At 38.3% G+C, this 27270-nt stretch overlaps 2 protein-coding genes across 3 annotated transcripts in view; one reads left to right on the top strand and one right to left on the bottom strand.

Annotated features, from left to right (window-relative positions):
• MTTP (microsomal triglyceride transfer protein) overlaps positions 1 to 2282 on the bottom strand; it is a 78660-nt gene extending 76378 nt beyond the window's left edge. Inside the window, exon 1 of one of the 2 annotated variants that reach the window (XM_031943764.1) lies at positions 1706 to 2282. The gene's annotated coding sequence lies outside the window, so the exon portion shown is untranslated. The remainder of the gene's footprint in view (positions 1 to 1705) is intronic. The other variant, XM_031943763.1, reaches the window with a different exon arrangement.
• TRMT10A (tRNA methyltransferase 10A) lies at positions 2118 to 22768 on the top strand. The gene is made up of 8 exons (XM_031943765.1): positions 2118 to 2133; positions 11335 to 11541; positions 12847 to 13009; positions 15171 to 15242; positions 16040 to 16114; positions 19463 to 19612; positions 21229 to 21334; positions 21895 to 22768. Exons 2-8 carry the CDS (start codon positions 11351 to 11353, stop codon positions 22146 to 22148), a joined length of 1011 nt encoding a protein of 336 aa, XP_031799625.1. The 5' UTR covers positions 2118 to 2133; positions 11335 to 11350; the 3' UTR covers positions 22149 to 22768.
• Positions 22769 to 27270: the final 4502 nt, after the last annotated feature.

Below are 27270 nucleotides of genomic sequence, written 5' to 3'. Positions count from 1 at the left end.
CTGGGCAAATCACTTACCCCCAATTGCCTCAGCAAAAAAAGAAAAAAAAAAAAAAAAAAAAAGAAATGATAACCTTTTCAGAACAGGGTGTCCCAAAAGTCTTAGGATAAAAAGAGACAATAATTATAAAGCATTTTTGCAAACCTTAAAACTTCTATATGTACTAGATAACAATAATTACATATTAAGTAGCACTTTTGCATAGGCTGTCTCCTACAAGAAGAACTATTTTCTCTTCATTTTATAGCTTCATATTAGCATAGATGCTAATAAAATCTCTAGTTTCTTTTAAGATACTGTTCAAATGTTATGGCTACTATAAAGCCTATCCTCTTTGCCAGTTGCTAGTACCTTCTCTACAGAAATTACTTTGTATCTATATTGTCCATATTTTATATTTAATTTTCATAGTACATGTTGTTTTTCTCCAATTAGGAATAGTAGTTTTTGTCATTGTATTCCTAGCATCTATCTCGGTATCTGGGATATAATAGGACCTAATGAATGCTTATAGAGCTTCAATAAATGTGACTGAGAAATAAAAAACATTTATGGATGCCTATAATTGTAAATGAATGCAGGCATCAACATACAGCTGCTAGCAGTGGTGCTGAGATTTGATCCTAGGTCTTCTAGAGGAAGGAATTTGGTGTTTGTACTAAACTTGTACTAAGGCTTGGGTTAAAATTCTGGCTCTGCTTTCTCTAAGTATGACCTTCCACCTCATTTTCACCCTCTTTGGTCCTCAACTTCCTAGTCCGCAAAATGAGGAAGTTTGACCTAATGACCTCCCAGGATCCTTCCAATTATAAATCTGCTCCTAACTTTAAATCCAGTGCACTTTCTATTACAGTGTGCAGGAATGGTGGTGAAACCTAGTCAGCAGAGCTGAATTTCAATCTTCTTCTTAACTCAGTTTTAGTAATTCATAGAGCATGGGGCATGTTTTAATGGGTAGACATTCCAACTTGAAAGGGTATGGGATGTGATTATTTAATATAGCAGAGCATGAATGTGTGCCAGAACTACTGAATTGAATCTGAAGATAGTGGATACATTGACCTATGGCACAGATGACTTTTCTCAAGTTGGTGTTTTTGAATTTGAAGCATGTGAATTCAATAAATATCTGCGTATGTTACGTTGGGGACACCTTGCTGGCTAATGGATAGTCTTCTGGCTTCAAAGGCAAGAAGACCCACCTCGGATATATAGTGCTGATGACTTTAAAAATATCCTATCTTCGGGGCAGCTGGGTGGAGCACCAGCCCTGAAATCAGGAGGACCTGAATTCAAATCTCACCCCAGACACTTGATACTTACTAGCTGTGTAACCCTGGGCAAGTCACTTCAGCCCCGCCCCCCCCCCCAAAAAAAAAAAGGTCCCAACTTCTGGAACAGCCTTTTCCCTCTACCCACCTTCCTCTGAATTTCCTCATCTGGGAATTCCTTGTACCAAAGCGCCAAAATCATCCCTTATATTAAGTTATTTCTGTTAATCGCTTATTATTTTTATTTTAATAAAATGTTAGCTAAGAAAATTAAGTGCTGATACTTGATAGGGTTTTATGAAGAACTTCGGCAAGACGATCTTTTTGTTTAAAAAAAAAAAAAAAAAAGACAACTTTTTGACATCTCAAGGTGCTTCATTTTTGAAATGGGCTTAAGAACGCACTTTAAAACTGGAAATCGATGATATATTTACCTTTTATTGCTGCCCCTTGAAAAGCACAGTAGAGAAATAGGGGTTTTGGAGTCAGAGGCGTTGGGTTCAAATACGATCTATGTGAAATTGGGCGAAAGTCGAGAACTGGCCAAAAGAATCCACCTACTCTGAGGCAACAGTTCTAATTGTATTGAAACACGCCCTCCCACATGGTTCATTCTCCGCATGCGCGCAAAGAATTTCCGTGGAGCCCTCCTGAGGAGTAGAGTTGGCGCGGGGTGACGACGTCACATCACGACCCGGAGCGGCCTCCCACGGCTTCCTACGTCAAGCCGCCGCCGTGGCCTCCGAGGCTTCTGCCTCTGGGAGTTGAAGTCCCTTCAGAAAGTGAAGTGTAGGAAAAGCAAGACTCATCGCAAAACGATCTGCGGGTCAAAAAACGGTTGACTGTGTGCTACCTCGCTCAGGTAAGGTGGCTCGCAGCCAGAATGGGGGAAAGGGTGAGTGCCCTCCGCTTGGCTAGAATCTACTACTGTTGGCACTTGCTACAGGCCCGAAACTTCTGGGAGACGGGCGGCGCGCCGCGAAGGGCGGGACCGGAAATGGGGGTGTGGCTTTGGAAAGCGCGTGATTCCTTTCGCCTCGCCCCCGGAGCCTAACATACTCCTTGGCCCCACCTCCTTCCGAAGTCTTACGCAGCGTGTGGAGCCGCAAGGCTCGTTACGTAAGAGGGTGGAGTGGCTCTAAACAGCGGGGTAGAACCGCGAAGTAGTTCCCCACCCCCTGCGTAGGGCGGGAAATGGGGAAGGAGGTGGGGCCATTAGTATGTTAGGCTCCGCCCTCACGTAATATACTTCGCGGTTCCACCCCGCTGTTTCGAGCCACTCCACCCTCTTACGTAACGAGCCTTGCGGCTCCACACGCTGCGTAAGACTTCGAGTCCCCCAATAGGAGGCGGCTTGAGAGGGCGCGGGCTTCCTTCCCTGGTCCTGCCTTTCACGTAATATATTCAAGACTCCACCTTAGAGCGGGCAGGAGCGCCCGGAAATGACCCACGTGCTTCCCTAGCCCCGCCTTCGCTTGTGTCACGTGCTCTCTGGCCCGCGCTCTGCTCCTCCCCCTGCGGTCTACCGTCCCACTTCTGACTGAAGCAATGAACAAGTCATCTAGTATAAGTCCCCCGTTTTATCGGTCAGAATCCTGATGCCCACGGGCGCGGAGAGACGGGATGCCCGCGGATCGTAGATCTAGAAAAGACCCTTAAAGCCGTCTGATCAAAATCCTCCCACTTTACAGCTCAGGAAGCCCAGAGACTTGCCTAAAACTACCGAGATTGTCAAGGACCCATTTTACGCCTGACATTTCCCTCCTCTCTGCACTTGATGACTGTCGTTCCTTCAAGCCCCAACTAAAATCCTATCTACTGCAAAGAAGCTTTCTCAACTCCTTTGAATTCTAATGCGTTTCCTCTTGTAATTATTCCCAGCTTGCCTTGGGTGTGGCTCAGAATGGTCACCATTTAAGCTGGAGAGAGCAAAGCAAGCGTTTATTATTCTGGGGTCTCCCTACTAGCAAGCAAACGATCGAAAGGAGGAGGTGCCTTCGAGGACAGGTTTTACACTTTAAATAGTCTCTAATGTAAAGCCCCTCCCACCACTGACCCTCATCCTCATTGGCTGAGGGGCTTACCTTCTAAACGCAGGCAATTCCCAAGAAATTGAATTTGGCCAATAAGTACGTAGTTGCCTCTTTGATTGAAGTAGAGAGAAAATGATGTCATGGCAAGATAGCAGGAAGGGGACTTAGCCATGCCCTTGGGTCAGTGCTCAAGGACCTTTAGGCTACTCCAACTCGGAAGCAGATGAAGCCTTACGGGATTTTCACAGCTGTCTTGAAAGATCTCACCTCATCTTATTCAGCCCCCCCCAACCCCTTCTTATTTGTATACTGAGATTGACACCAGTGAATTCTGTATGACCTGAGTGAACTCTGTAAAATTATGTAAAATGACAAAAACCACATCTCCCTTTGATCTGCCTAGACTCCAAATGCTTTCATATTTTTTCAGAGGGAGATAAAGAAAACCATTCAAGGGCAAATCAAACTTCTGTTGCCCTTTCAAGAAGTCAATCTCAGGAAAGATTTCACATTCAATTGAAAATTATCAAACTTCCCCTAGACTTACTCATAAAATAGGTTTTCTGGAAACTATTCTTATAGTTTTTATAGTTCTTATAGATTTCTCTCCATTGAAAAAAATATGCCCACTAAGAGAATGCCTCTTTGTGTTTGACAATAAATCCTCCTATTTTTGTCACTGCCTCTGGGGTTAGTGAATTCTTTGGCTTCCCAACCTGCACCTGCAGTCTCTGAGCAGAAGGAATCGCACTCATTCATTCACCTCATCAAGATCTCTTCAAATTTTTGTAACATAATTTCACATTCCCTATCTAATTCCTCATCCCCTTCTGGCTCCTGTGGGTCTTCTTGGGGCATTGGCTCCCATCTTTTTAATACCATCAATCTAACAGACCCCTCAGCTTTCCCTTCCAAACTAATCATTCTGGATAATGAGTTTTGGACTATTCTAGTTATTAATTAGATCTAGGACTGGTGATAATATCTACAACTGCTTGAAGTCTAATTATCCTATTCAATATATATATATATTAGGGGTCTGTATCCCCAACTCCCATCTTGAGCCCAGGTGGCTGGCCCATACTCTTTAACTGTTCTTTCTGGGGGCCAAGTTTCACCCCAACCATTTGCATCTCCAGTCTGGGTAATGGAGGTATCTAAACTCTGTTTCCCTCTTCCCAAATCATCATACAACTGAATCTCTAAATATTTGTCTGCCTGTTCAGGAAGAAAGAAAGATTTTGGCCTTATTAATCCATATAATAGATCCGTGTCCAATTAAGAAGTAGGTGAGTACACTGTGAGGTAAAGGTGAAATTCCTAAGGGAAAATATATCAGCTCCCACACAGGCAAAGAGGCCCAAAGTAATTTTAAAAAGTAATAAGAAGAGTGATGCATAGATAATTACAATGCACTGGGTTCAGAGATTGTGTTCCATGCAGTGGAGGCCCCCTTCTCAAATGAAATTTGAGGTCTCCCTTATTTTCAATTGTCCACTCCAATAAAGGTGGTGCCACAGGTCCTTTTGTTCTGATATGGTGTGTCCAGCCTCGTTCCTGGGTCCTAATTGCAACGTCTGAGGTCAGTCTCACCTGATAGGGTCCGTCCCACCACAGAGTAACTTCTCATCCCTCCAGGATTGGATCAAAACTCAATCTTCAACCTGAATTCTATGAATAGGGAAACCTAGAGTAGGAGTCTTGAGATATTAATCCTTTTTGTAGTAGTTCTTGTAAAAGTTATACCAATGATTTAACATATCTCTTATGAAATAAATCCTTTGTCCCCAAAATAGGGTCTCAGTTTCCCATATAAACCTGGAAAGGATGACCATACAATAATTCATAAGGTGAAAGTCCAATATCTCTTATGTGGCTTGATTCTGATTCTGACCAGAGCAAGAGGAAGATGTTTAGTCCAAGGTGGTTGGGTCTCTAAAGATAATTTAGTCCATGCTTATTTTATTTCTTGATTCATCCTTTCTACTTTCCCAGAAGAGGGAGTATAACAAGGGGTATGGAGACCCAAGTGATTTCTAAGGCCCTAATCAGATTCTGCAATACTTGGGCAGAAAATTGTGTTCCCTGATCCGAGTCTATCCTCTCCGCTACTCCATATCTGGGAATAATTGTTCTAATAAGACCTTACTTACTGTTGGGGCAGTTGCTCATGCTGAGGGGAATGCCTCTACCCATGAGGTTAGATGGTCCACTATGACCAACAAATATTTGAAGCGACCCACTGGTGGCAGTTCAGTGAAATCCATCTGGATGCTTTGAAATGATCTGATTGCCGGAGCTCTTCCCCCTTTGGGGACATTGAGCAGCCTTGTTAGTCCTTTGACAGTTTTCCACTAGTTTTTAGGTCATAGTATGTAGAGGGCTGAAACTCTTGAGATGCACTGAGGTCGGTTCAAGCACTTAAAGCTGATTACCGATTGGACAATACTCTATGGGCAGGTGCTTGGGAAATGGCCCTTCCCACTATCCTGTGCTGCTCAATAATTGGTGTATACAGAGAATTGTAGGAGGGACTAAGGGGTGGAGTAAGACTAGCCAGAATCACTTGGGCGGTAGATGAGGGAGGAGGAAGGTTGTGGAGATTCTGCTTCCATCCAATTCAATCCTATTTCTAAAGACCAAGAATAAAGGCTAAGGACTTTTGCTTATCCTGACTCTGGCTGATTCTAAGGTATCCAGGGTTCTAACGTGGTTATCACAATAGTATATAAGCCCGGGGAAAACCTTCCTTGTCAGTACAGCGTCACACAGGTTTTGGACGTCTCAGTAATTTCCCTGGTGCAGTTGAAGGACTTGCCTCATACTTGGTTTGGTCAGTACCTCTCTGTTGTCAGGTAAGAGCCATCATCCCTTCCGAGTTTTCAACTGCTCCAAGAGTTGAGGCCTTCTCTTTTTCCTTCTGGGTAAAACTGGGAGAGGGCAGACTAGGGGGAAGTACAGGTATCAAGGCCATTATAGGGGTAATCTCTTCTCCAGCTCCTTTGGCCTCCTCATCTGCTAATCTATTTAACCTTGCCTCAAAAGGATTTCCCATCTGATGTCCCTTTATGTGTATTACTGCTACATTGTTAGGAGCCAGAATGTTTTCCAGTACCTCTCTGACTAGTGTATTGTGGACCAGTTTTTTACCCTAACTATTTATAAATCCTCATTCTTCCCAAATTTTCCAAATATATGTATCACACCTCAGGCATATTTCGAATTGGTGTATATATTCCCATCTTGGTCCCTCAATAACTTCAATGCTTGATTTAAGGCATACAATTCATAAATTTGAGCTGACTAATGAACAGGTAGACTGCCCTTGGTAACAGTGGAAGTTTTATCTCCATCCACAATAGCAAATCCATTTTTCCTTTTCCCATCTACCATGCTAGAGTTTCTCATCATTCCACCTTGGTGGCCTCCTCCAATAGATTGGAAAGGCTCTTTATTATTCCATCCTTCTACTTTCTGTAACTTTCTACTGATATCTGGCCATGCTTTGGTCACAAAGTGCAATTTCAAGGTATCTTCTACTCTCCTGGTCAGGGTCAAACCCAGACTACTTCCTTATGCTAAGTTTTAGTCTAATCAGATATTCAGCTGGTGACTCGACCTTCCCCTGAGTCACCCCAAAGGCCTTTTTCATGTTCTGTGCTTTTGGCACTGCATTTTGAATTCTTGTAATTATCAGTTCTCTAAGATCCCTCATACTTCCCTGATATATGAGGTTATTGTGATCCCAATTCAGATCTACTCAAAGGGTATTTCTGGTCAGTTGGAAGTACTCCTGCACTGAAGGTTGTCTCCTGTCCCATTCTTTTAGAACTGCTTCTCTGATTAGTTCCCTCTTCTCTTGCGAGAAGAGAGAATTCAAAATAGATATAAGTTCTCCCCAAGTAAAAAGATTAGGACCCAGAAATTGATCAAATTGTTCTGTTACCCCGGTGGCATCTTCTATTAAGGGCCTCATTTCCCTCTTAAAGGTCCTGACTTCGGTGGCACTCAGGGGAGCATTCACATATCCTATACCTCCCCGAACCAAGGGAACTTCTCTTAAGGGATACAATTTAAGACTTGGGGGGGGGGGGGTTTTGGAAGAGGGTAATTTTGGATATCCCTTTGAATTTGCTCTAATTCTTTCCTTAGTGAATCAAATAGCCCTTTGAGGGTCCTGGTGGGGTTAATTGAATTAAGTCTTCCTTGACCTCAGGGTCCCTGGAAGGGCTGATTGAATTAAGTCCTCTCCTTCTCTTTCAGGTCTGGAAGTCATGGCTTCCTGAGGTGGGGCTAAGGATGGAGGAGGGAGAGATAACAATGCCTTCCATTGTAGAAAGTCTTCTTTATACCCTTTTCACTTTGATTCTTGAAAGCCTATAGTCTGGCACATAAGGTCTCCTCTGGATTAACAGATTTTTTATTATTAACATACAAATTTACTTTTTTGGCACACCCAGTCTTCAAGGGAGCCATACTTAGGCCAAATGGTGCCTCCACCAATATCATTGTTACCCCAGACAAAACAACAATACCTTATCATCTTTTTCTTGCTTTTTCCTTTATATTTTGGCAGTTTGCTCTAATTACTTATTTCCCAAGGGACTATCTACCAGTATTTTCTGACCATTTTTTTTCTCTCATTTTTCTCTGAGAGAGATGTCTGGGACTGAGCCACACCCATTGAATTGGGATGGAATCTAAATTCCAAAATGCCCAAACACATCAATTGTTATCAGTTGACCTCAGTCACCCAAGAAGGCCTATCCTATCCTGTCCAGAGCACCCCTCCAGAGTCTGTAACTTGACTCAAGGGGCTCACGGGGACTTACCTCTGGATTGCTGCGCAGCAAATTGCTTGACTGATCTGTCCTCACACTGAGTCGGTTGGAATTTTTACTGTGGAGTTTCTTGCTTTTGCTTTGCCCCGAGTTTCTCCACCTCGGGCCCACTTTACCTTGGGGAGCCAGGAGAAAAGTCCCTGGAAGCTGCCGGGCTGCCTAAGTCAAGGCAGGGAGCCATTCCACTAGCACTCAAGAGTTTGCCTATTCACAAGTCATGTGATCCCAGACAAACCCCCTCAAACTGTGGCTCAAATTGGTGAGTAGTCACCATTTAATAAAAAAACTGGAGAGATCTCTAGGAGCAAAGCAAAAGGTGTCCCTCCCATTGAGCAAAATTGAAAGCAGGAAGCACCTTTTGGGACAGGTTTTACACTTTAAATAGTCCCTAATGCAAACCCCCTCCCACTACTTGTTATGGGCCAGAAGTCTGTATTTGAAACAAGGATTCTTACAAGGTGTTAAGTCAGTGGAATACAATGGTTATCTAGTTTAGCATGGTGATTAATAGTTCACTAGTTCAGTACATGTACTTAGTATTTATTATAGTTCTACAAGATTGACACCTATTCTACAAGATTCACACCTATAATAATGTAATTATAATAGAGCCTATAAGCTGGGACAAACTCAGCCAAGGTCAGACTCAGAGAAGATAGAGGACTGGAGGTGGGAACTTAAGCTCTCGAAGCCAAGGAGAGAGATTCACTCCATCTCACACCACGGTGGTGGCTGGATTCCTGCATTTCCTCCATTGAAACCAAGCTATGAGGGCCCCAGGCAAGGAGACAATAAAGGATTTGGACTTTAACATCTGGCTATTCTCGTGGTGATTGTTCAATTGAAACGAAGGCTGCTTAGACCTCCAGAAAAACAACCAGAACATTACAACCACTGACCATCATCCTCAATGGCTGAGGGTCTTACATTCTAAACACGGGAAATTCCCAAGAAATTGAACTTGGCCAGTAAGTACATAGTTGCCCATATTTGATTGAAGTAGGAAGGAAAAAAATGATGTCATGGGAGGAAGGCAGGAAGGGAACTTAAGTATGCCCTTGGGTCAATGCTCAAGGACCTTCAGGCCAACTCGGAAGTAGATGAAGCCTTACTTGATTTTCACAGCTGTTTTGAGAGATCTCACCTCATCTTGTTCACTTGTATGTGTCTTTTTGATACATACTTATTTGCTTGTTTCCTTTGTTGGAGGGTGAATTCCTTGCCTCTTTTTGACAGTTGCTGTAATATTACTAGTATTTCATAAATGTTAATTAATTGTGCCAGTTCCTCATGTTCCTAAGGGATCCTGTTGTATGTTTGGGCTAGCTTTCTGGAGGACCTCGGGATCAGCCTGAGTCCTTCATCTTAATGGAGAAGTGATGAAGGCAAGACAGACATCACCAGGCTGGTCAAAGATGGAATGTCTCATTTCCAGTCCTCTCAGCCCTTAAATACCCTATTATAATTACATCATTACAGCATACTGAATATGTGTGAACTAGAGAACCATTACATCATTATGCTAAGTACTAAGTATATGTAAACTAGAGAACCATCAACTCATCAATTCCACTGAATTAACACCTTGTTGTAAGTATCCTTGTTTCAAGTATACTTCTCCAGAGTTCCTGCCCTCTACAACCTATGATGCTGAAATGGTTTTAAGTCCATTCCTTGGAGCAGATTCTGCTTTCCCTGAGTCAGATTTAGGTAATGCTTAGAGATGCTCAATCTCCCTTTCCCGTCTCCCCCTCCTCCCTACAACAGACTGATTATTGGCCATAGCAACCCATGAAATAAAAATATAAGATTACTTGTTTATATGCAACTTTCTTCTGCTTCTGCAACGATGGCGGGCAGAGTGGCAGAAAAAGGGGCTAAGAATCATACAGTTTTAGAGGCTTTGCCTCATACTTAATCTGACAAATTGGGGCCATTTGCCTCCTCTTCTTGTCTTGTATTACTCAGTCAAGGCTTTCCCAGTATCTCCTCTTTTGTGCCTGTCCAGTCTGAAGAGGTGGCCTTTTTCCTTGGCAGGGAAAACCTGCTTCGCTTCCCTTCTATAGATTACTCTCTCCCCACTCTCTCACTTATCTTTGTCAGTCTTTGATTACTGGCTGCTTCCCTGCTGCCTACAAATATCTCCTCCATCCCTAAAAAAATGCCCTTTTTTTGCTTCAACCATCTATGCTAGCTATTAACTTTTTTTCTTCCATTTTTGGCTAAATTCTGAGAAAGTCATTTATATTCAGTACTTATACTTTCTATCATCTCAAGCTCTTCAAAATTTTTTTGAATCTGGCTTCTGATCTCATCAGTCAGCTGAACTTTTTCTTCTGAAGTTACCAAAAAAATTTTTAAATGTCCATTTTAATGACCTTTTCTTATTCTTCAGCTAGGTGGAACTGTGAGTTGAGTGTAGAAGTTGTGGTTCAGGAAGATCTGAGTTCAAATCCTATCTCAGATACTTGCTAGCTCTGTAACCTTGCCTTGAGCTTATCATTTAACCTCTTTCAGCCTGTTTCATCTATAAAATGGGAGCAATAATGGAGCACCTATGTCACAAGGTCATTCTGAGGACAAAATGAGATTTTATATATATATATATATATACACATATATATGTACATAGAGTGCATTGTAAACTCTAACGTACTATCTAACACTGTTGATACTTCCCTACACATCCCCTTTTCACTTTCCTTGTGAAACTGTTCTCTCCTGGTTCTCTTCCTTCTTGTCTGACCATTCTTCAATCTCCTTTGCTGGATCTTCATTTAGGTTATGTCTGCTAACTGATTGGTGATAGGGATGGGAAGGACTCTCTTCTCCCCAGATACATTCTGTCACTTGGTGATTCCGTTAACTCTTGTTGATTCAATAGGCATCTGTGCAGATAATCCCTAGTTCTGTATCATCCTTTATCGGTCCTGAACTTCAAATTCCAACAGGACATCTCAAACCAAATATTCTGTAAATATCAGAATAAATACCTTATATTTAAAAACTTTGAATTTATATAATAAATTGGAAACACCATGAGAACTAAAGTCTTATCTAAACTTTTTATCTCTCTTAAGCATAGAAATATTTGATGAATTAAATCCATTCTTGCAAGAAAGTGGGATTTTTGACTTGCATGTTTGTGAATTCTCAGCATTGATAAAAGATTGCCTCTCAATTGTACAGATACCAAATAATAAATATGTCAACTGATGTACTCCCAACACCTCCTGAGTCAGATTGTGTGAAAACAAAACTGGACTCGAGTAAGGATCAAACTGAACAACTGAAGCCAAATTTTGACAAAGGAGAAGCTCCCGAGCAGATGTCCAAGCGACAGATGAAGAAACTAATGAGGCAAAAACAATGGGAAGACCAAAGAGAACTCCGCAAGTATGATTTTCAAAATTGGTATATTATTTTACTTTTGAGAATATGCCCCTAAGATTTGAGTATTTCAGTATATGTGATCTTGTGATGTAAACTCCTGGGAAAATAAAGACTAAAATTAGGTTGAATATCGTAGCCTTGCATGTTGCAATTTTAATGTGCTGGCCTGCACTGATCCACTCTGAGAAAAGGCATAGTTTTGCAGAGTCATCCATTTTCTGTCATCTGTTTTGAAATAAGCAGCTATGTGATATAGTGGATGGAATACTGGATCTGAACTTAAACTTTGTTCAAACCTTGTCTCAGAAGCTTATTAGCTATGTAATCCTGGGCAAAATGAGTATAATTATAGTTCCTATCTCTTAGGGTTGTTGTGAGAATTAAATACTGTAAATCATTACAATAAATAATGTTCATTAAAATTAATGAATATAATGTAAATACATGTAAAATATATGCACTATTACTGTGCCACCTAATAGTAGTAATAATACCCTTTTATGAAATGACTGGTGGGGTTAGACTATATTCTGTTTACATAAAGTTAAAAAAAAAGTTTAATTTCCTCACACATAGTTCACACTTTTCACACAGGCCTTGTTTAGAACCTTTGCAAGTTTAGCTAGAGTTATATATTGAAACTGGTAGTACACAGTACTGAAATCTCTAGTCAGTCTAGTAGAAGTATCAGTCAGATAGCTTGGTTGTTGTTAGGTAAAAAACCAGTTGTTTGAAAATCAGCCTTTCTCCTCCATTTCTAAATCAGCGTTTTTCAAGCAAATTTAGTCATAAAACATTTTAAATACAGCATTAGAATTTGTAAATTCTAGCTTAAGTCATCTCAGAGTTTGGAATGCCTCTGAGGGAATAGGAAACTGGAGTTGGGGCAGCAGACCAAAAGAAGTAGAACTTATTTTATATGGCCCCACAGTAGTTACATGTAATTATTTTTTACCTGAAATGTATGTGATTTTATCTTTGATATTTTAGATGGAATATATTAGCATAAAAATTTCTCCTGTAATCTCTGTACACATTGCTCTGTTGAGTGTTTGCTCCATTTTATTGAAACACAGCTTGAGATATCTGTAAAGGGGATAAGGAAAAGTATTTAATACAGTACAGCTGCTGGGCTAATAGAATAAACAAAATTTGGGGCACAGATGGTATTTGAGTAGAAATATTTAGATTTCTTTCATCAACTCATATTGTCAGCAAAAGCTCTTTCAAATATTAGCTTACTTTTTTTCTTTTCCTTTTTGTTTAAGTATATGACAAAAGGAATTACTTTTCATTAACCAATTCTAGGCAAAAGCGCAAGGAAAGACGCCAGAGAAGAAAATTGGAACGCCAATCTCACCTGGAATCAAACTCAGATGGCCATGACAGGAAACGTTTTCGAAGTGAAGCTGTTCCGAGTCCACTCCGCCTTATTATTGACTGCAGTTTTGACAATTTGATGGTTTCAAAGGTATCATTTTCAAATGTCAGATTTTTTTCATAGATCTTTTGAATTGAGTTACTTTTAGAATGGAGCTTTTGTCTGTTGAATTAATGTTGTACTTAACTTTAGGCTTTCTTGACTCTAAGACCTCTACCCACTATATCTTTCAGATAAGTTTTACTATCCCAAAATAAATTATATAATGAATTGCATTGCTTTTTCATACCTATAAAATGAATCTAAATAGATTATGTAACTACTAATAAAAAGTTGCTAATGTGTGTTAGTGGAAAGAGTTTCCATAACAGGAGTTCCTTCCCTAAAGATCTGGACTCCATACCTCATTTAAAAAAAAAAAAAGTATTATTTCAATTTTACAACTAATAAAAACTATTCTTCATAGATTTTTTTTTTTTTTTTTGGTAAATGGTCCATAATCTCTAAATAGAAAATGATGATATATGTTTCCCTTTTAATGTAGCTTGAAAAGATGGCCCAATAAACTTAATTATTTAAGCCACATTAATAGAGATCATATTTTAATTATTGAACAAAATTAATTAACTTTTATTAAGCACCAGTGGTGAGTCAAGCATTGGGCTAAGTGCTAGGGACACAGAAAAGGTAAAAAAATAGTCTCTGTTCTTAAGGAACTTGCAATGTAATGAAGGACACAATTTACAAACAAGGCTATGTACAAATAGGTTAAAAATCTGGTAAATTGGAAGTAATCAGTATAGAGATGGTAGTGGAATTAAGCATTAGAAAAAGCTTTCTGTAGAAGATGAGATTTTAATTGAAGGTAGCCAGAGAAACCAGAAGGTAGAAATGAGAAGGGAGACGTTATAGCCAGAGAAAATGCTGAAGTCAGCAGTTGGAGGGTCTTCTTTGTAGAGCAGCTAGGAGGTCAGTATCACTGGATTGCAGGCTACATAGGGGAGTGTAAATTATAAGAATTTCTTTCTCAAAGAATGTAGCCATAGGAAGGAGGAGAAGCATGGGATACTTACTAGAGGAAATGGATAGTGAAAATTTTTTTGAAGATGAGTAAAACATTGACATGTTTTGTAGGCAGCAGGGAAACAACCAATCATCTGGGAGAGATTGAAGATAAGTGAGGGATAATAAAGGTGGCAGTTTGCTAGAGGAGATAGATGGGGAAGAGATTAAGGGTTCCTGTAAAGACATGTGCCTTGTCAAGGAGAAAGATCATCTCATTGTGTGAAACAAGGATGAAGGTGGATATAGTCCTTAATTTTTTTGGTGAAATATGAGGCAAGGTTCTCAGGTGGGAAAGAGGGGGATAAGGAAGCCATGGGGGATTTGAGAAGGGATGAATAAATTTAGAAAAAAATGATGTGAATTAATGAGGTGTAAAAATTATCTTGCTGAAATTGAGATAAATAAGAAATCCATTTATCCAAGTAACACAGTTCTGTGATTTTCATTAGCTGTCTTCAGCCACTTGTGAGTAGGATTGAAGACAGAGGAAGTAATATAAGGCATAGGTTTGGCAGGGCAAGATTGATAATAAAATAAGCATTTAAGAGAAAAGGATTGCATAGTTCCTCTAAGGACCTACTGAGGGTTGTTGAGAATATAGTTAATGTAATCTTCAAAACCTGAAAAAAAAACTAGGAATTAAGGGATTGGAAATCATAGTTTGGAAGAAGTAGATTTGAAGTTGCAGGGAAGTTAGAGAGGTAAAATGACAAGAAATTAAGATTGGTTGAGGGAATTTCAGAATTGATGAATCTGGCAATAGAACATTTGTAGGTGGGGAAAGATCAAGAGTATGAATATTTCGGTTTGTAGTAGAATGGAGGAGAAAGTTACAGAAAATGAGCAAATTGTGGACCAGAGAAGTTAGTATATTCAAAAGGGAATTAGAAATATAAAAATAAAGGATACTTAAAGGAAAGGCAGAAAATTTGGGGAAAAAGTCAGTGGCTAATTTTTCTTGAACAAAGACAAAAACAAAGTAATAAGACTTTATAGAATAGCATAATTTGTCTAGTGATTACATAGTTAATATTGCAGAGCACTTATATGATAATCATTTGGATGTGGGGCTATTCGAACTCTTGTTTTGATGCCAGACTTTTCTATTGCTCTTAAGCAAGAGGATTGCTACATTAGCAATTGATTTGGGGAACTTTTTTCTGAAAATGAAATATTTTGTTTATAGGATATTAAGAAGCTTCATAAACAGATTCAGAGGTGTTATGCAGAAAATCGTCGAGCATCACATCCTGTGCAGGTAAGTATCAGTAATTTAAAATAAGCCTGTGTGTGTGTGTGTGTGTGTGTGTGTGTGTGTGTGTGTGTGTGAATTCCTCGCATCAGTCTTTGGATCTATTGTAGTTTCTAGTCATAGTAAATCTAAGCCCTTAGTTAAGGATCTCTAAACAGCAGGTAGAAATAATCCAGCTTCCTAGCCATGCAGGCGTAGTTTAAAAAAAAATGCAATAATGTTTTCTCACAATTCCTGTAATTGAATGAAATTGTTTCTTCACAAGACAGAAATTGGACTAGGCTTAGAATCTGAATAAAAAGGAAACTAAGCTAGCTCCAGAATTGAATCACAAAATGAAGTCAAGTGGTTCATTTAATTCTCATAATTCCCTGGAGTGGGCATATGCATAGGAAATAGTAGCCATCTATTAGGATTGGCAAAAAAAATAATAAAGGTGAGGAAGCGTAATTCAGATTTTTTTCCTCCTTGGACAAAGAATTTTTTTTTAGGAATTTTTCCCCATGTTTTTTTTTTTTATTTGTTTGTTTTTTGTTTTTTTGGCTGAGGTAATTGGGATTAAGTGACTTGCCCAGGGTCACACAGCTAGGGAGTGTTAAATGTGTAAGGTCAGATTTGAACTCAGGTCCTCCTGACTGCAGGGGCTGGTGCTTTATCCACTGCATCACCTAGCTGCCCTTCCCTATGTGTTGTTGATGGAGAAATAAGTATTTGTTAGAAAACTATATATGGAATTTAAATATTCACTGTTCTTTTTCTTTTTTTTCCAACTTCTTGTCTCTCATTCCACAATCTCCATCCAGTATTATTTGACCAGTCATGGAGGTCAGCTGAAAAAGATCATGGATGAAAATGACAAAGGATGGGTCAACTGGAAGGTAATTCAGTCAGGGTAAATGTCTTGCTTCAAATGTGATTGTGCTTAAATTTCTACATTTTATTGCCTTATTGTTGCATATATATTGAACTAGAGCTTAGCCAGATAAAGCGATGAACATTCTTTGACAACAACATAGTAAGCAGCAAAGGATCACAGAACCAAAGATTTAGAGCTGGAAAGGAAATTAGATCTAGTGTGGCCCACTCATTTATAGATGAGGAAATTGAGACCTAGAAAAGTTAAGGAATTTGTCCAAAGATTCATAGGTTTTTAATGTCAGAGGAGGCATTAGACTTCAAATCCAGTATTTTTTTCTTAACTACCACTTTGCCTTTCTAGAACAAAATGAGTAAGAGAATCGAATTTAAAGTACCAAATATTTGGTAAGTGCTTACAAGTGCTGCAGATACAAAGACTAAAATGAAATATGTCCTATCAAGGACCATATTTAATCAAAGAGATTACATTCCATGGGAATAGATAGAAGACAAGAGGTATCAAAGCAAGAGGCTAGATATAATATATAGAAAGTATAATGTTAGGAGGCCACTAGATGGCGTGATCCTTAATCTTTTGGATGGAGTCCTTCATTGGAAACTAGAAGACTTCAATTTTCACCCTATCTCTGGCACCGACTTGCTGTGGAATTCTGAGTTAACTATTTGATTTTTTTTTAATTTGTAAATTCCCTTACTTTAAAATGTTGTTTGAATTCACTAAGTAATAAATGTGAGAGCTATATTTTCATACAAAAGATACTCTGAATCTATATTTTGCGAATTTAATTTTTGAGGAAAAATGCTTTTCAAAGCTGAATGATATAAGAGCTAAAGTGACTTGCCCAATGTAACAAAAATAATGTGGCAAAGCCAGATTTTGATTCTAAATCTTAATTCCCAATGAGAAAACTCTTCTACTGTATTTGTCAAATGAATCAGTAATCTACTTTGATTCTGTCCCTTGTCTCCAGTTTTTAATTCTCACTTCTGAAATTTATCCATCTTTTAAAAACATTAATTATGCCCCCAGGGACCTGGCTTCATTCTGGTTAATATACAAAGCACATTTAATAGATGTAATTTCTTTTTATTAGTTTAAAATAGAAGTTATGTAAAACTAATGTAGATCACAATGGAAAAGATACATGTGAAAAGTAAAAGCAAATACAAAAAGTAAGTACATAATCAAAGAAAGTAGAACTTTGTATAATGTTAGACTGCTTGGGGCCATATTCAAGGAAGTTCATTCATTAGAAGATTCAGTCTTAGAATACTTCGATCTGTGACATAGTTCTGACGAGTCCAAGTTTAAGACTTTCATGTTATTCACATTATATGCAGTTAGTGGGACAAGTGAAGGAAGGTAATGATTTATGAGTTAGTCATTGGGAGGAACTGTCTGAGCAGCTAGAGAAAGGGAGCTTGAGAAGCTGGGAATTGAATTGTTCTGGGACAGACCTGAAGCTTTCATTTTATCAGATAAAGGAAAAATGAATAAATTTGTCTGGAAGGAGCAAAGAGGCCAACCTTAGTACAGGGCCAAATTAAATTATTTGAGTAAGTAAAGGCTTTTGATTATAATGATAGGCAGCAACAAGGAAATGCCAGCTGAGGCATCTGTTGAAGAGCCTTCTTCAGAGGCAGAAGATCTTGTTAAATTGGTAGAAGTCCTGTCAGACCTTTACAGAAGGCATGTGGCATATTCACATCTGTGGAAAGCATTCCTCAAATGCCATCTCCTTTGCAGCAGTGGTTTTCCAGCTTCTATATGAGGACCTCCAATGATGAGTAGCTCACTTCAATGAGGAAAGCTGTAATATGGAAAGGATAGCTGTACCAGCATCTACTAAAGTCATCATTTAGTGCCTCATTATGGCATGGTGCTGCAATTATTAAGGTTGTACTAGCAGAGCATGAGCTCTAGCAAGCCTACACAGCCATCCTAAGGCACTTCCAATTTTTGACAACTCTCTTCAATAGTACATTAAGTCAAATCTGCCTCTGCAATGTTGTTTGAGGCCAGCAGAAAATGGAGAGTCATTAGAGACCTCTCCACAAATTTGTTGATATTGTCTATGGAACTACTAGTGGACTCACCAAATTCATTGTGCCTTCTCTTGTCCAATTTATGCACCTTGTGCACAACAATTACTTGAGCAATTTGTAAAACATTTTATGGAAATAAGATATTTTATACATATGCTGTTCTGTTCAACAGGAGCCATCTTTTTAATTAATAAGTTGTGTGAGGAAGAGGTCCTCTTTAGACAAGAGGTGACAGCAATTGGACCAAGGCTGAGATTGTTAGAATTAAGAAGGAAAGGTGAAATCATAAAATGTTACATAGGAAGAAGTAGCAAATTTTAGGAATTGACTATATACATGCATATATACATACATATAAATGAATATTTCTGGAGAGAATGAGAGAGAACAAAAGAGAGTATAAAGCCAAAGGTAAGACCTTTTTGGATCTTATTTTCCTCATGTGTAATTACAGATGTAATTATAACTACAAAACTGGAAAAATATTCTTATGAGATTAAATAACCTTTTGTTTTTATAATTTCTCTAGGATTGAGGGAACAAATCATACTAACTGTAGGACATGAGTACAGACATTGAGGGCAGGTGCAGAATTGGAGTTAACTATAGATATAAATAAAAGATTGTACATTAATTCTGAGGAAGAAGAGAACTGAGGTGATTAGGAAAGACTGGTTCATTCCAGTCCAGGATTCTTTTGCCTCAAAGGCCCTTACAAATGTATTAAGAAGCCCTGATTATTCTTCATGGTATGTTAAATTTAAAGTCTGTCATCTCATTTTAAACATGTATGACTTTTACCATAACGAATTTGTCCAAATCTTTTTGGATGATTCAGATTTTTCCCTGATAGCACCTTTTGGGAGGTGACAAATTCTAAACATGTGTAGTTAGGAAAAGAGGTAATGGAAGATGAGAGTGGAAAGGCCCATTTCAACTATGAGTGCTAAATTAAAAGGCTTCGACTTTATACACTGTAAATAATGGGGAGCCACTGGAATTTTTTGAGTGAGTGAAATGATGAAAGAATTAGATCCAAAAGTTATTGTGACATCAGAATATAAGATGGTTTAGAGTAGGAAACATCTGATAAAGGAAGAATAGTAATCTATTGTACTCATTTAAGTAATTGGATTGAATATGACCTACATTTTACTAAGCATTTTTCTCTTACTGTGACAAGAATTGTTTTACTTATGTTAAAAGTTGGGGGTAAAATGGAGAAGAAAGTATTCACTCCTGAGTTTGCTTTAGCTAAATAACTTTTTGGTTAATTGCTTCTCCTACTTTGTGTCTTCAAGGATATTCATATCAAACCAGAGCACTATAGTGAACTTATGAAGAAAGAGGACCTGATCTATCTTACATCAGATTCACCTAATATACTGAAGGAACTAGATGAGTCCAAGGCCTATGTGATTGGAGGATTGGTTGATCACAATCATCATAAGGTGATTATGCTCATCTGGCTGGGTGACAAGGGGCAGCCCTTCCCCTCATAGGGCTCCAAGCAACCTTCAGACAGGGAAGCTGCAGAGCAATTGCCTGTCAGTACTGTTTTCTTCAGTAGAAGTTCCCCTGCCTGTGAGATCATAGATCCAGTACCCACAAAATCTGCTTTTAGCATTTAGTAATGTAAGAGAAAAGATGGGTCTGGGTCACTGACTCTGGCAGTGTCCATTTCATCTTGGAGTCTTTGGTTTTGATGATATGATCTAGTACATTTTCCTGCCTCCTTGCTTTGTCTTGGTCTACTTTTGCCTTTCATCAGAATGTCAACTTAACAGAGCTGTTTTTTTCCAGAGGGAATCGTACAGTACTTTGCCAATATACTAAAATTAATTTAACAAAAAAAGTATTAAATGACAGATGATAATTTGTACAGAAAGTGAAAGTAACTTATCTATCAATACAATATGCCCCCCAGAATAAAAAAGTTATTATTCTGTAAACTTCTCAAGAAATGTATACAATGAGCTTCTTTCAAGCTTTTCTGTGTGTGCTATCTCCTTAAATATAAATTAATCTTTTACATTCTTTTGTGGCCATGTTTATTTCTGTTACGTCTTTTTCAACTAAAAAATACCTTTATTTGTCTATTTATAGTATATAACACACACTACAAAGTTAATTCTCAGTAATTTATATGCTGGTTATCCAGTATGTGGATAATTCAGAGACTTGGCTTCAATTTTTCCATCTGCTCTTTGTCTTTTTTGACCATTTTAATACTTTTCAGACTCCTGCCTCAAGGGTTTACAGGGAGCAGAGAAGAGTTGGAATTCCTATCAGTGAGTTTGGCTAGTAGCTTTGATAAAATTTTCTTGGGGAAGAAAACAAAAAAAATGACAAAAAACCTATTTTTTTTTTTTTGATACAGAGTGATTTGTATATTTCATTTTTTTCATGTTATTTTTTTGCTGCTTCTTGCTATATCCCAAAAATCTTAGTGCCATTTTAAGCTTTAATAACGATACTATTTATTCCAATAGCTATTAAAACTTAAATAGGTTAAAATCTCACTAAAACTTTTTTGGGATAGCCTATATAAATGAAATATAGCTGTTGCATCTTATGTTACATTATATTATCTTATTGCTGCAAAAAAAAAGATTAAAATTAATTTTGTATTACATATATGCATTATCTTCATATCTTCTGCTAAGGAAAGTTAATGATGCTTCTATAGAAATTCAGTATGTTAGATTGTATAGTGTCCCAGCCGTCCTGGTGAAGTTTTAAGTTTTAATACTAATTAATAACTAAGGAAGATGCAGAAGAAAAAAGAGATCTGATTTGTTCTTTTATAGACACAGATCTGATCGGAGCTTGGGAGGCACATTACATTCTAAAAAGAATGATTGTAGGAAGTAAAAGCATCTCAGTATTAGAAGTATCTTTCCCAATCACAGTTTAAAAAAAAAATGACAAATCTCCCCAGAACGCGTTCTTTAGTCTGCTTCTTTGTTTGCATAGGGTTTGCTTAGGGTCTTTCCCTTGCCCCACAGTATCACAGACCTTGCTGAAATAATATGTTTTAATACTAATTATAGTGTCCTTGTTACAGGGTATCACATATAGACAAGCATCAGAGCATGGAATTAATCATGCACAGCTTCCACTGGGGGATTTTGTGAAAATGAATAGTCGAAAAGTTTTAGCTGTTAATCATGGTAAGTTCTGAAATGGTTAAACAGAAACATTCCATTATTGACAAACCTACATGTCTCTTTCAATCTGAGTTCCAATATCCTTGGTATGCATTACTTAGCTCTAAGGTACAGTTTATTACCTAGTCTTTCAAGAGAGGGCTCTCCAGGACATAAAGGCATCTGCCTGGAGGAAATAACTATTCACAAGACTTTGCTGCAGAAGTGATTACCTCATTCATTTTTTGTGTGTTATATTGGAAGAAACTTAAACTTCTATTTCCTGATAATTTTTGCTTCACAGTAAATATAATTTGTTATGGCATATCAGAAGTATGATGGGAGCAAAAGGAGTAAGGGAAAAAAGAAAAGGAAATGGTTTCTATACTTTTGGGAAAACTTTTTGAATTCAGTAGTGAGAAGAAAGGGGAGGGTCCTATGCTGCTTTCAGATCCTGACCCTGAGATTTAGAAGTCAGCCTATTTTGACAGAAAGTATAGAGGGAAAAGTGCATTTTTACAGAGTGTGGGAAGTATTATAGATTGCTCTGCTAAGAAATTTGGGTTGTTTTTTTTTCTTTATAGTTTTTGAGATCGTATTAGAGTACCTCGAGACAAGAGACTGGCAGGAAGCATTTTTTAGCATCCTTCCTCAGCGGAAAGGTGCTGTCCCTGCAGACAAAGTCTGTGAAAACTCTTCACATGAACATGGCAGCAACAGGGATAAGGAGGAGGAGGAGAGTGACTCTAGTGCAGAGGAAAACACCGAAAATGTGCTGGACCCAATGCAAAAAGGAGAGGGGCCAGACAGAATGGACAGCACATACCCTCAGCAGTAATGTCTGCAGAGAGAGAAGCGGAAGTGCCCCCAACTTCTGGCATAGGAAACAAAATCTACATCCCCATTATGCTCTTTATTTAGTTATTAGTGGACTAATTTAGAAGGACTCTTCTAAATTGAAGAGTCCTTTGAAGACTAACTGAACAACGACAATTTTTTCATTTCTCCTCAACTGTTTAGAAAATGGGTGCCTAAGGAATTAATACTTAATGGCTGAACATTATGCAAACAGAGCATACAGGAATAGATAGAGCACTGGACCTGGAGTGAGGAAGACCTCGAGTTTGTGTCTTGCTACAGACATTAGCTGGGGGACCTTGGGCACATCAGTTTCCTCATTGGTGAAAAGGCTCCTGTAATGGCACATATCTCATTTCACAGGGCTATTGCGAGCATGAAACAAGATAATACATTTGTGAAAAACTTTGTAAATTAAAGTGTTAAATAAATCTTAGCTATTTCAATTATTATTATTTCTTCAGTCTTCTAGTGTTTGCCTTTATGTTCTTTCATATGAATATTTTATCTGTTGTCAGTAACTGTCCACTCTAAGTTTTTCCAGTGTGTCAGGGAATGTTTAGGAAGCCTACCTAAATGCTCTGCTTGGTAATTGGGTTTAAATTAATCTTTCATATTACATGCTATTTAATTACTTAAAAAAAAAAAAGTGATTTTTTATGTTTGTTTTTTTCCCAATCATATCCTGATGTAATGGTTCTTGTCTACCCCCTCTTCCTCCCACCCTTTCTCAAATGGGGGAAAAAATGGCTCTAGGTATCTGTAGTTTCTATAACTTGGGACAATCAAATTCCAGCCTTCTCTCCTCCCTGTTTCCCTGGTACTGATGCAGGTTCTCAAATTATACATTTTGTTCTTTTTTAAAATCTACTCTCTGTATCTTTCAAATTATGTAAAATCCCTCCCCCTTTCCCTTTACTTGGCCTAACTCACTCCCATTGTTATCTCCTTTTCTCTGTACTATGCCAATCTTTTTAGTGTCATTTTTAAAAACTGTTTGTTCAGCCCAGCTAAAAGGGAAACTCATGAGATCCCTACTGTCTCAACCCCCCATCTCAGTATATGAACAACTTTGTGCTGTTTTCTTCTTTGCCTCTCCTTCAGGAATTTTTCTTGATGACCTTTTTTTTTTTGACCTTTAACCCAGTTTGACAATTTTTCTTCCTCATTTGACCCTAAGAGTTACTGGGGCCCTGAAGGATCATGAGAATGTTCTACTTAAGATCTTGTCCTTTTGAGGTTCATTTAAGTTTCCTTTACTGGGTTTGCCTTTGAAAGACCCTTCATAGGACTTCCAGGGGCAGAGAGGACACATGTTTCTTTCTGACCTTCTCCTACAACCTTTAGGATTGTAGGAGATCTTACAGATACTAAGGATCCTAAGATCCTCCTCCTACAACCCTCAGACTAATTAGCAAATCCAGCCTCTGAATTAGGTCTGGACCAGCAGAACCCAAAAATATCGGAAGTGCAACAAATTACTAGCAGAAGATAATTTAGAAGATTACCAGAAAAGGTCTGTTTCAATCCGAAACAGGAGAGAGGCAGCTAAGCACAAGCAGCTGAGCACAGACACCAGCACAGACAGCACAGAGTCGCAGGGCTATGTGGATTCCTCAGGGTAGTGAGGATTCCCCATGGCAGGGAATTTGCAGGAATCTACAACAGTGTTGGTCACTCTGCCCTAGTTGCAAGCCAGTACATCAACAATACATCCAACACAAATACAAAAGATAAATAGTGAATCACAAAAGCCAGAATCTCACAGGACCTAGGCTGACCACGTCCACCCAACACTGGGAGTGAGTCAGTACTGACTCAGCACAGTGACAGCTGCTTATAGAGGAGATTGCTACTTGTAGAAGAAGCTTGGAAAACGTCCTCTGTCTTAAAAGCAGACTTTAACATTTTTTAAAAAGTGAATAAAAAAGTAAAGAGAACTTTGACTATAGACAGCTTTTTATGGTGAAATAGAAAAACAGATTTCAAACTCTGAGAAGACTAAAGGTAGATTGTCTCCAGATGAAGCCCCAAAAGGTAATATAACCTGGTCTCCATCACACAAGGTTCTCCTAGAAGAAATTAAAAAGGATCTTAAAAGAGAACTAGAAGAAAAATAGGGAAAGGAAATGAAAACTTTGCAAGAGGGTTTGGAAAAGGCATATAACTCATTAAAAGATAGGTCTGATAAAATGGAAAAAGAAAGCAACTCCCAGAAAAACAGAACTTGTGAAACAGAAAAAGAAAATAATTCTTTAAAAAACAGAATTTGTGAAATGGAAAAAAAAATCCATAGAACAAAACAACTCATTTAAAAATTCAACTGGACAAATAGAAAAGGAAGTAAAAAAAAAAGTAAGTGAAGAAAATAATTCACTAAAATTCCTAAGTGAACAAATGGAAATGAATGACCATGAGACAACAAGAATCAGTCAAACAAAACCAAAAAAGAAAAAATGGGAAAAGATATAAAATACCTAATTGGGAAAATAATCAACCTGGAAAATAGAACTAGCAGACACAATTTAGGGATTATCGGACTCCCTGAAATACATGATGAAAAAAAGAGCCTAGACACTATTTTTCAGGAAATCATCAAAGAGAACTGCCCAGATGTCATAGAATCAGAAGGTAAAATGACCATTGAAAGAATTCACTGAACACCTCCTGAAAGAGACCCCAAAATTAAAACCCCAAGGAATATTGTGGCTAAATTTCAGAACTTTTGGGCCAAGGAAAAATATTACAAGCAGCCAGAAAAAAAAAATTCAAATATTGAACAGCCACAAAAAGGATAACTCGGGACATAGCAGCTTCCACTTTAAAGGTTCAAAGGGCCTGGAATCTGATATTCCAAAAGGGGAAGGAATTTGGAATGCAGCCAAGAATAAATTACTTTGCTAAACTGAGCATTTTCTTTCAGGGAAGAAGATGGACATTCAATGAAACTAGTGAATTCCATTTATTTGTGATGAAAAGACCAGAGCTAAACAAAAAATTTGACCTCCAAATATAGAACTCAAGAAAAGTATAAAAAGGTAAAAAGAAAAAGAAACTCTTGAGAACTGTATTTCTGTTATGGGTATACATAAAGAGTACATGTATAATCTAATTTTACTGTTATAAGAAAGAAACTAGAGGTGCAAAGGGGATTATAACAGAAAAAAAGGGGAAAGTGAAGGTAAAATGGGGGAAATTACATCTCGGAAGAAGCAAAGAAAATCTTTTATAATTGAGGGAAAGAAGATAGGGTGATGATATTGTGTGAATCTTAAATCTCAGATTTGGCTCAGAGAAAGAATATTAGATATAGTTGGTTTCACCGAGATATTTCTCTCACCCTATAGCAAAAGGGTAGGGTCAGACTGGGAAAGGGGAAAAGGGAAGGGTTAGGCTAAACAGAAGTGAAAACAGTAAAATAGTAGGGGAAAAGTATAAGAACAGGGGAAGATCTCTAAAGGGGGAGGACTTCTTGATGCAAATAGTGCTCATAACTAAAATACTGAGGAGGAAGGAAGGGGGGAAAGGAAAGAGAAATTTGGGATTAATAAGATTGCAGGAAATACAGAATTAGTAGTTTTAACTGTTAATGTGAATGGGGTGAACTCTCCCATAAAGCGCAAGCAGATAGCAAACTGGATTAAAAGTCAGAATACTGCAATATGTTGTTTACAAGAAACACATTTAAACAGAGCGAGACATACAGAGTAAAGGCTAGAACAGAATTTGTTATGCTTCAGGTGAAGTAAAAAAGCAGGGGTAGCCATCCTGATCTCAGATCAAGCAAAAGCAAAAATTGACCTAATTAAAAGAGATAAGGAAGGAAACTATATCTTGCTGAAGGGTACCATAGATAATGAAGCAATATCAACATTAAATATATATGCACTAAGTAGTGTAGCATTTAAATTCCTAATGGAGAAGTTAAGAGAATTGCAAGAAGAAATAGCAAAACTATAGTGGGAGATCTCAATCTTGCTTTCAGAACTAGATAAATCAAACCACAAAATAAATAAGAAAGAAGTTAAAGAGGTGAATAGAATATTAGAAAAGTTAGATATGATAGATCTTTGGAGAAAACTGAATGGGGACAGAAAGAAATACACTTTCTTCTCAGCAGTTCATGGAATCTATAAAAAAAAAAAATTGACCACATATTAGGACATAAAGACCTCAAAATTGAATGCAGAAAGGCAAAAATAATGCATTTTTTTCAGATCATGATGCAATAAAAATTACATTCACTAAAAGACCATGGGAAAATAGACCAAAAAGTAATTGGAAATTAAATAATCTCATCCTAAAAAATGAATGAGGGGGAGGAATTGGAGCCAAGATGGTGGAGAGGACATAGACTTATTTCTGAGCTCTCCTACTAACCTCATATTACAAAATTCAGCCTCTGAAATAGTGCTAGACTGACAGAATTCATGAATATTGGGAGTGTAGCAAATTATCAGCAGAAGATAATTTTGAAGATTACCAAAGTTTTGATCAAGTGCAGGTACAGGAGGAGGCCAGGCACAGACACGGAGGCCAACACATGCTGAGGAGACCAGGGGCATGGTGTGGTCTTTGGGGGATGGAGAATCTGTAGGGAGGAGAATCTACGGGGAGGACTTTACCACAGTGTTGGCTACTCTGCCCTGTTTGCAATCAGTAGATCAACAGAGAAGTTATAAAGCATCCAACACAAATGCAGAGGGTAAAGAGTACCCCAAAGTGTCAGAGTCTCATGGGACCTGGCTATACCCACTCAGCACCAGGCGTGACTCAGCCCGATCCTAGCACATTGCTGTCATTTTGTGGTCTGTAGAGGAAACTTGGAACCTCCTTGCCCTAAAAGCAGATCCCAATTTTTTTTTTAAATGAGTAAAAAGGCAAAGTGACCTCTAACTATAGACAGCTTCTGTAGAGAAAGAGAACAGATTTCAATCCCTGAAAACTCTAAAAGTAGACTGTCTCCAGATGAAGCCCCAAAATGAGATATAACCTGACCCTCACCACACAGTGCTCTCCTAGAAGAAATTAAAAAGGATCTTAAAAGAGAGCTAGAAGAAAAATGGGATAAGGAAAGGAAAACTGCAAGAGGGTCTGGAAAA

The sequence above is a fragment of the Sarcophilus harrisii genome, chromosome 6 (assembly GCF_902635505.1).
Source record: "Sarcophilus harrisii chromosome 6, mSarHar1.11, whole genome shotgun sequence".
NCBI classification, from domain to species: Eukaryota; Metazoa; Chordata; class Mammalia; order Dasyuromorphia; family Dasyuridae; genus Sarcophilus; species Sarcophilus harrisii.
The sequence above is the reverse complement of the archived record's forward strand: the minus strand, read 5'-3'. Positions and strand labels throughout refer to the sequence as shown.